The 10,905-nt window shown below is 36.1% G+C and overlaps 1 protein-coding gene across 1 annotated transcript in view; it reads right to left on the reverse strand.

The window, feature by feature from the left end:
* Positions 1-6,081, reverse strand: part of LOC120532710 (centrosomal protein of 120 kDa) — a 142,943-nt gene extending 136,862 nt beyond the window's left edge. The window contains exon 1 of the mRNA XM_039759011.1: positions 5,811-6,081. Within this exon, the coding sequence (XP_039614945.1) occupies positions 5,811-5,862 (52 nt within the window). The 5' untranslated portion in view covers positions 5,863-6,081. The remainder of the gene's footprint in view (positions 1-5,810) is intronic.
* Between the last annotated feature and the right edge of the window lie 4,824 nt (positions 6,082-10,905).

The following is a 10,905-nucleotide window of genomic DNA, read 5'->3' on the forward strand; positions in this document are numbered from 1 at the left end:
AGATTTTATTTTTTTCTCCAGCCTTTGGAGTTTTTTTTTGTTTTTTCTGTCCACCCTGGCCATCGGACCTTACTCTTATTCTATGTTAATTAATGTTGACTTATGTTTATCTTTTATTGTGTCTTCTATTTCTCTATTCATTTTGTAAAGCACTTTGAGCTACATTTTTTTTGTATGAATATGTGCTATATAAATAAATGTTGGTTGGTTGGTTGGTGGTTCACTCACTTACCTAGAGGGGCACAATCACTTCTTATTTTTATTCCAACCAGTATCCTAATTAGAATACAGTCCTTACTGATAATGAAACTTGTTATATAACTATTTTCCTTGTTTTACTTATTTCATTCATCCAAATAAAATTTTGATTACATTTTAGAGCAGAGATTCTACCTCACAGTGCTGGAGGGACAAAGTGACTGCAGGTTTTCACTTCAGCCTATTTCTTAATTAGAACCAATTTATTTGCTGCTAAAGCAATGTTTTTAAGCTTAACTTTAGTTAAATCACTCGTTACAATTTGGATCCCTTAATTACTCATTTTAGTTCTAAGCAACTGTATTTAGTTTAAATTAGTTTCCTGTTTTCTTACCGAGCTTTGGTTAATAACAAAATGCAAATAAAGTAACCATCAGCATTTCTTCTATCTTTGTTCAATTTACAATAGTGAATGTGCACCATGAAATGCCTGTGTTAAAGGAGAAGTTCTGTATTCTGCAAGTTGACATATATATTCATTTGCCACATTAAATTGTGTTCCAAAGTTCAGTGCTTTCTATAAATTTAAAAAAATCAATTGCCTGCACTTGCGTTTTAAATTTGAATTTACAGGGTATGGGGCCGGAAAACCAAAGCTTTAAAACATACTGAATACATCCACTTTGAAGCAGCAACGATTTCAAATTAAGAAAATATGCCTTTCATGTTTATGAGGCATCCTTGTGATAATGAAAAGAAACTACAAATAACCATTTTATCAAATACTCTTGGAACTTTTTTTTCAGGGAGGCATACATGCCCTTTTCACTTGTCTGTTCACGGCATAAGTCATGAGTGGAGTTATGACAACCCAATAAGCCCCCAGCACCAACCTGTATCCCACATATTATGCTACTTTTGCAATACTTATCTTCTGCCATGGTATTTAATAACAGAAAGATTCACGCTCCTACCCGATTATTTTTTCTAATTGGTGCTTACATTCCCCCCATTATGTGTTGTCATTTTACAAAGGCTACAGAGCGAGATTCACACTGAGAGGCAGCATATTGAAAAAAAGCATATAAAACTTCTGTTGTGCTTTGTACAAACAACAATCAATTTGTAAATACATAGGGAGAGCATGCAAAACTCATGCAGACCCTGGCATTATTAGGCAGAAATGACACCCAAAGGTTGAGGGGCAAAATAAGCTTCCATTAAATCAAAATTCACTTTACTGGCTGGGTACACTAATGTGTACAAGGAATTTGTCTTGATAGTTAGTGTTTGTGCAACTTACAAGGACAACAAAAAAATACAGTTGAAGACACATTTTCTGGAATTTTTCCAGCTGTTTGAAGGCACAGCAAAGTGTATGTAAACGCATGAACCCACTGGAATTGTGATATTGTCAACAAAAGTGAACTACTCCGTCTGTGAACATTGTTCGAAAAAAATACTTTGGCCCTGCACAAAGCAGATGTATTAAATGAAATACCAAGTTTATAGTTTGTTAGTATAAAATCCGTGGAGGGGTTATAATAAAGTATCTATCTATCTATCTAAAGTGAGTTTTAAAGAATTCACCTTAAGTGTATGACTTTAACTGTACATATAAGAAGATACAATATAAAATGGTGAAATAAGATGCAGCATCCAAGGGCAATACAAAAAAAATCCTAATAAGTAAGAATAATTGCACATGGGAAAAAAACTGTTTAGGTGATGTGTTGAATTAGCTTTCACTGCAAAAAGACATTTACCGGTGGGAAGTATTTGGTCAGCTAACGCTCTGGGTGAGTCAAATCAGCAATGATCTTTGCGGCCCTCTTCCTTACCATGGAATCGCATACGACTTCAATGTCAGGTAAGTTACAGGCTTTAATTCTTTCCAAGGCTTTGACGGTGCATTGCAGATTGGCCTTAGGCTGAAATGAGACAGCACCAGACCAGATAGTTATCGATGAGGTCAGAATGGACTCGATGATGGCTGTGTAGAATTGGACTAACATTGTTTGAGGGAGATTGAATTTACTCAGCTGATGCAAAAAGAACATCCTCTGATGGGCTTTATTAATAATGTGCATGATGTTACTGTCCCACTTACGGTTTTGTGACAGAAACATGAGTGATTTTGTCATCTCAATGGCTGAGCCATTTATAGCAAGTGTTAGATGAGCAGATGACAATTTCCTAAAATCTATGATCATCTCCGTTTTTTGAATGTTAAGGTCCAAATTGTTATGGCTGCTCCACAATGTCAGCTTTTCCACCGTCGATATATGGACCCATTATTGTATGAAATGAGGCCTATTAGTGTAATGTATTCTGCAAATGTAAGACGTTTGACAGACAAATCGGCAGAAGTGCAGTCATTTGTATAAAGTGAGAAGAGAAGTGGGGAAAGGACACATCCCTATGGTGCACCAGTACTAAGAGTTAATGGGTCAGACATGAGTGTGCCCAACTGAACAATTTATTTCCTATCTTTAAGAAAGTCTGTGATCTAATAGCAGATTTAGCTAAGTAGGTTGAACTGGGTGATGGTCTTATCTAGGAATATTGGCATGATTGTATTGAAAGCAGAGATAAATTCCATAAACAAGATCCTCACATATGCCCCTGGCTAATCAAGGTGACTTAAATCACTGAATCATCCAGAGACCATTCTTGAGGTAATTCAGAATATGGTGTTCAAAGGTCTTCATTACCACAGAGGTTACAGCTACTGGTTTATAGTCATTTAGGCTTGTGACCTTTGATTTTTTTTTTGGTACTGGAATGATGGTGGAGGACTTGAAGCAGGCAGGAATGGTGCACAGATCCAGATATTGGTTGAAAATATATGCAAATGCTGTAGACAACTGTTCAAGTGTAGAAGGTGAAATAAGGTCCTGGCTTGAAGCTTATTTAATATTTTGCTTTTTCAATAAGCTGCAGACATCATTGGCAGTGATGACAGGAGGGGGGAAGCTAACAGAAGAGGTGTAGAGTAGTAACAGTGAGACCGTCAGGTAGATTTATGTCCCATTGTCTTTCAAAGCCACCTTAAAACTGATGTAACTGATTAGCCTCACTAGGATCAGCAGAACTGTTTGATGTTTGTTTCTTGTGGTTAGTGACCTGTTTAAGGCCTCGCCAGTTGTTCCTGCAACTTATCCGAGTACTTTCTTTTCGCACCCTTGATCCCTTTCTCCAAGATCTACTTAGCTTTTCTGTATTCCTCATGACTGCCATCTGAAAGCAAACCCTTTGTCCTGGCGGAGTTGCCGAAGTTCTGGAGTGAACCAAGACTTATCATTGCTAAGCTTCACAATTGTTTTAGTTAGAATGCAAACAACCAATATATGAAATTACAGCATCAGTGTATTTTTGTATGTTAGAGGTGGCAGTTTTGAAGGCACTCCAGTCTGCACAAGCAAAGCATTCCTGAAGCACCTCCATTGCCTTGCTGGTCCACTGTCTAACAGTTTATTTTTCTGCAGTTTTCAGCTTTTGTTTATAAGTAGGAATACGGTGAACCAGAGAATTGTCAGAAGTACCAAGGGGGGAATAGGAGAAGGCATAATAAGCATCCTGGACAGATGCAAGCAGTGATGGAGAATATTTCCATCTCTGGTAGGTCATTTTATTCTCCTGCATATATTTAGAAAAGGACATGGTTAAAACTACTGAAAATAATGATTTGAGAGTATGGGTTGTCTTTTTCAATCTCAGTGATTACAACAGTGAGTTGCCACTTCACTTTGTGACCATTAGCGCAAGTATAATGAAAGAATATAAGAAATTATAGGTGAGCAACTTACATCAGGGCATAAACATTTAGTGTCAATAACAGTGCTTAGTGATGACTGTACAAGGTGAATCTTTGCCCCCCAGCACTGAAAGATGCCACAGAATGAGACGAGCAGCACAGCAAATTGCACAGCCACCTCTTGAAAATGCTAGAATTTCACAACAATGATTTACTTTTTGCTTTTTCATCTTTCTTAAAATAACATGGATACACTGTTTTGCAATATGCATGCAAGCTCAAGATGCAGATCAGGACTCGAAAACATTTTTGGCTAAAGGAATGGATGTTTTTGGTACTTCATAAGGGTTTTGTTTTGTAGTAGTACCAGTGCCTTATAAATTCCAGTGTAAAATGCCTATGCGGGCACAGTATTCTTTTTTTGTTTACAATATATTGAAAACATAGACTTTGGAATACAATTTTGTGTGGCAAATGCATATATACCATCTTTGTGAAGAAATACAATACATATCCTTTAATAAAATGTTTAGAGATACAATAAATGAGACAGAAAGGGGGAGGATTGTGGAAGTGTTAATTGTTCAAGTCAATAAAATATACAGAAAATCTCAGAAAAGGAAACTCTACAACCTGTCTTGGATAAATGAATTCTCTAGCAGGCAATACTGTTAAATCCCAAGTTTTTGTTTTTTTAATCAGTAAGCACTGTCTTCTTATTAGGAAACTGGTTGGAATGAAAACCTGCAGTCCTCCAAAACAGTGAGTGAAGGACAGGACTATAGTATGGCTCACATGCACTTAAGTGTCAACAAAGGCTTCTCATTCGTTTTAAAAACCAAATTAAAATTACAGAATTTAACTTTGTCATTTTAGAGAAATGATATTGCTATTTAAAGGTATTGTGTGTATTCATTGTGACATTAGCATGTCAGCATTGCCCATTTTGTGCAGTGCAATCCTCTCAAGCATGCATGTTCATCAAATGATACAAGTCACCACACACTATGTGGTTATGTCTACTGTAGATTTCAGATGACAACCTAAAACAGCTTTCAGAAACCAGGACATTTCCACTTCAAAGTTCGAATACTACATACTGGCAAGAAATGCAACTCTTTTCCAAGACCACAAAAGCTTGATTTTAATCTCATAAATATTTGCAATCTTCTATTTATCATTTGTTAGGCTACAAAATTATTATATCATACTTGGGAAGCTTTTGTGTTTGAAATATATTTGGTATAAAATGCTTACTAAATCATTACATGAAGCGCTCTAAGTAAAAAATGAAAGTATAGTTGAACACAAATCCACATATGCAGGGAGCACTACCACTATGAAACTAATAATACACATATCACCAATTCTGTTCTAAAACTGAGATTCGCACTATAACGAGGATACACGTCATGTTTTGTAAACCTCATTTAAGTTCAAAGCTGCTTACAATTTTAAATTTCTTTCTCTTTATAACTTTTAAATGCTATGCAAAGTGATTTGGGAGAAAAAAGATACAAATACAAGCTGCATAAATCAAAGATTCCTTTTCCTGTCAAGTGCATATTATTGCAAAGCCGTAAAATAACTCATTCATCAATGGTGATCTTATACTGGTAAACTTATTTTTTTTATGAGCAAAAATATCTATATCCGTTTAAAGCTCAAAATAAAGTAAAGCTGTATCCTTTTTTTAACATTTTTAAATAGTCAAATGTATAAAACGTGAATAAGAACAAAAAGTAAATCACACATTAAAAAGCTGAAATCACCGTACTTAAAAAATGAAATCTACAAATGTTGCAATGACTGCAATAAAATTAGGTTTGCAACGCCAAAATATATTCAATCGTACCTTCCAGAATGGAGACAACAATCAGAAATTGCTCCTGTTTCGGCCCCATCATCTCAACGTTCTTCGCTTACAAGTCCTTTCTAGACACTTCTTGTAGATTTCAGCCAATATCCACATTAACCGTTTTCTACCCGCTGCAACAAAACCTTTTACCGCCTCCCATTTAAAAAGCCTGCGCTTCCACCTGGTTACCACAGTGAAAGCACAAAAAAAAAACGTAAATCAAAACATAACAACCGGTAGCAGTTGGGTGGAGCATTAGAACGGCTAGCAACCCCATAGAATTGCTTCCGGTCCCAAGGTGGAAGGGGTAGCTACGTAATTGTGACGTAGAGTAAAGCGAAGCAACGGAGCAACGCTTTGCGGCACATTAGGTGAATTTGCATAAGGCACCAAAATAAAAGATGTTAAGGAAAAAAAAACAACAGCTGATATGTTTCAAACTCGTAATATTGTACAGTTATTAACAATGAAGACAGAATGTACGAGTGTAACACGGTACATACCTAACTTCTTTCCGCAGCTAACAGCGATGATTGATACGCAACATGCAAAAGTTATGTTTTAGTGCAGGCTGAGACTTTTACTTAATACTGTACCTGGATCGATCTTTCTTTTTGCTATAATTTGGCAGCAATTGTTAACGTCTCTGTATTTAGTATAAAACAGTGCCGTAACTAGCTATAAACTAGCTTATCAGAGTTTTATATCATTGTTGGTAAAACATTTGCCGTATGTTTTCGTTTACTGTCGTCGCCTTAAGTGTTTTGAGGCACACCTTCGCATCCTTTCAGATAACATATTTATCTGCATGGTCCTGGCAACATTACAACGTAAAAAAAATAACTAAAACGATGTAAGTTCCCTGCTGCCTCGCAGTTAGAGCGAACCCGAGTCCCCCATGCGTGGAGTTTGCATGTTCTCCCCATGTCTGCGTGGGTTTCCTCCGGGCGCTCCGTTTTCTCCCACAGTCCAAAGACATGCAGGTTAGGTGGATTGGTGAATCTAAATTGACCCTAGTGTGTGTTTGTGTGTGTCCTGCGGTGGGTTGGCACCCTGCCCAGGATTGGTTCCTGCCTTGTGCCCTGTGTTGGCTGGGATTGGCTCCAGCAGACCCCCGTGACCCTGTGTTCGGATTCAGCGGGTTGGAAAATGGATGGATGGATGTAAGTTCCACTTTGTGCATAGTTGTTCGATCAGATATGCTGGCTTGCCAAAGCCTCGTCAGTTTCAATTCGTGCATTACAGGTGTGGTTCAGGCGTTGTAAAGATGGTCACTTTCTAAAGACGTATATATATGTAAACGTATATATACATTTAGTATGGGAAATAAAATGTCACATTAGCATAAATAGACATAAAACTAATTAAGAGCTTCTATAAGCATTAAAACAGTATGATTTACATATGTCAAGCAAATAGTTAAATAAAGGCATTTGCCATATTTCTTTTTTTAGTTAAGCTCAGAGCAAAACTACCAGTATTGAGTAACTCGGAAAGACAGAGCAGGAAGAGAATAACATAAAGAAACTACTTGAGGACAGAGAAGGGGGAACAGGGAGAACACCTGTTGTTTGAAGGTCGGCTAAGAAATAAAGGAAGTAGAAAATGGTACTGAATGACGAGATGCAGAAAATATTGGTGGCCAAGAAAAAACAGTGAGAAGCCAGCTGGATTAGTGAGTCAGAATAGACAGCAAATGCATTGTTACAGGCGAGGTCAAAATGATAAGAAATGATTATATAAACTGTGATTTTTGGCTTATTCAGGGCTCAGCTCAGTTTGGCCTAATTGGGTTGAGTCTGTATTATTGTTTATTGCAATAAAACTAATTACAAAGGCAATCTCACAGAGGTGAGTCAGAGTTGGGTGGAAGGTGGACTAAGCTTGCTGGGAGGAGTGGAGGAGGCAAAGACAATGAGAACAACAGAAAGAAGAGCCATTGTGTTGTACTATTCTTGTACTTGTGGTTGTGGTGGTGGGAAACGCTGGTGTGAAGAGTTTCCCACACAAGAAAAAGGCTCTTTTTCGCTTTTAACTTGTGCCCTTTGTCTGTTGTGTTGGGTTTGGGGAGCTGAAGCACCCTCTAGTGTCCGCACATACTTATGAACTGGTGTAATAATTTCAAACTTGCGTCTATGCCATTATGCGGAAAATCAAACATAGAAATAATTAAGAACAATGCAGGATAGAGAAAGTCAACAATAGTTCTGATTTCTTATTGGAACACAGTAATTTAATCAGTTTAAATTGCAGGTCATTGAGAAGGGTGGTGGAAAAGTCAAAGGAAATCATAAAAATGTTGCAATGTTTCCAGACAAATAAAACCTCAAAGTTATTTTAAGAAATTCAGGCATAATTATAGAAAACAAAATGACTTTGACAGAGTGGTTAAAGCACATATAAACTTTCCCTGTTTTAATGTGAGTACTCAGACTCTTAAATTTGAATGTCTAAAACTGGAGCATAGATGAACAGCAACAAAGCTGCAGCTCTAATAAATTGCATGGACAGAGTTAAAAAAATATAATCCACTCAGACAACTATTCTGGATTAATAGATAAAACAGTAATCTCTGTGTACTATTTAGAACAGTAGCTAACCAACAAATGGTAATTCTGAACAACAATGCAAATTACCTACAGACTTTATTAACTTTTTTAATGAGATTGAGAGAAATTGAGAACATAAGATTCCAGATTTCAATTTCACCTTGTAAACTTGATACTAGATTAGCAAACTCTGTCTTGTTTTACATCACTTCTGTCATTTTAATTTGGTAACAGACCAGGAATTCATAGCTTTAATTTCTAAAATGAATACTCCTACTTGTTCTTAGACCCAGCCCCAACTAAACTTTTAAAAAGCTCAATAGATATTCTGGCACCACCCTTTCTTAGCATTATATTAACATTAAACTTTAAAATCACACAATTACCAGATTACAAAGACTGCATTTTTCCTCCTGGACTCTTTTGATTTGAGACAGCTTGTTAATCAACCTACACATAAAGCAGGTCATACGTTAGACTTAGTGATTGCTAAAGGACTTAAAGTTGATTTAAAGCAGGTCATTGATATTGGTCTATCAGACCATTTCCTTCTACTATTTAATATAGAAATAAAGATAGAAAACACTCATGAGAATCATTTTGTTAAAAAACGCTTCTTTGACTCACCAGCAGCTTTAAAACTTACAAACATTCTAAGCAATCAGTCAGTTTATAGTGCCAACTATAATAGCGAGGATAATGTAAATAGTAAAGTGGAAAACTTTAATTCTAAAGTAAGAGCTGCTGTCGATATAGTTGCACATGCCTCTGGAGTTTTTTTTTTTTTTCTGTCCACCCTGGCCATTGGACCTTACTTATTCTATGTTAATTAATGTTGACTTATGTTTATTTTTTATTGTGTCTTCTATTTTTCTATTCTTCATTTTGTAAAGCACTTTGAGCTACATTTTTTTGTATGAAAATGTGCTATATAAATAAATGTTGTTGTTTTAAGGAACATTTCAAAAGTTAAGACTCTTATAATACTCAAAGATACTGAGAAATTATTTCATGTTTTTGTTTTTTGTTGGTTAGACTACTGTAATGCACTCCTAAGAACTGTCCACCAAAGAAAGGCATTGATTGGCTGCAGTTATTGCAGAATGCAGTATCAAGAATCCTAGCCAGAAAAAGAAAATCAGGGCACATCTCATCAGTTTTACCCTGTGTCTTTTAGAAATGTCTTAAAAATACTACTAATGGTATACAAAACTTTAAATAATGTTGCTCCTTCCTATATTTTGGAGTGCCTATCCCCCTAAATTCCAAGTTGTAACCTTAGATCTTCTGTTATTATCACAAGAGCCATGCATAAAAGCAGTGATGAGGCTGCCTTTAAAATCTGGAATATTTTACCAATAGAGATACTTTAGAGTTACATTGTAGATCATTTCAAAAAGCTCCTAAAAAAACTTTTTAATGTGACTTTTTCGTAGCTACAATTTAGTTCTACCTTTAATCAGCTACATATGCACAGAATTATCTTACTCTTCAATGAATCTGCAATCTTTATTTTTCTCTCTTTTCTTTTCCAGTTCTTCTGTGGTGGTAAAGCCCTGTGCAGCTACCTGTGATGTTTGAATGAAAACAGATACCCCAACCTGCCACAAGACCCACTGTGTCGAATCCTCCAAAACAAACTCTTAAAAAAATGTAACAATAAAGAAATACTTGAGAACATTTATGCTAGGCAGAATGCCCAATAGATGCTGGGCAATATTTTGATCCAAAAACCCATACAGCTTTTGTTTTTTTCTCCACCTTAACTTGAGTTTAATTTTACTTTTTTTCCAGTTCACCATGGCCAACTAACCTTTTCATCAGACTTTCATTTTGAGACTAAAACATCAATCCTGCATTTAAGGACTTTGCTTCTCTTAATTATATATTTAGTTTATGTAAATCTGCCTTATGTTTTGTTTACTATTTATACAGTATTTTTCTTATCTAATTTCAATTTGTTTTTCATTGCATGCATTTCCTTACACATCTTGTAAAGCACTTTAAGTTACACCATTTGTATGGAAAAGTGCTGTAGAAGTAAATGTTCTTTAATGAATAACGCAGTTTCTGATGAACTAAAAGTGTTAGTTATCAGACCATTACTTAAAAAAATGTCAGAGCTGGACCCTCATATGCTTAATAATCATAGATCATAGACCCATCTCAAATTTTCCCTTTCTCACTAAAATACTTGATGCCACTCCTCTATTGCCAGGCTGTTCTGTGTATAGATAAGGCATCCTGGGTAATGAAGCATTGGAATCGTCGGATGGAAAGATTCTTTTCACCAGATTGGAGATTGCCCGGGAGAGGGGGTATGTGGCCAGTTAAACAGGGTCTCCAGGACTGCAACTGTTTTTGACTTTCTCTTTTATAATTTAAACTAGCAAAATACCCGCGCTTCGCAGTGGAGAAGTAGTGTGTTAAAGAAGTTATGAAGAAGAAAAGGAAACATTTTAAAAATAACGTAACATGATTGTTAATGTAATTGTTTTGTGACTGTTATGAGTGTTGCTGTCATCAAGGATTTGATTATCATT

This window comes from Polypterus senegalus, chromosome 7 (assembly GCF_016835505.1).
Source record: "Polypterus senegalus isolate Bchr_013 chromosome 7, ASM1683550v1, whole genome shotgun sequence".
Classification (NCBI taxonomy): Eukaryota; Metazoa; Chordata; class Cladistia; order Polypteriformes; family Polypteridae; genus Polypterus; species Polypterus senegalus.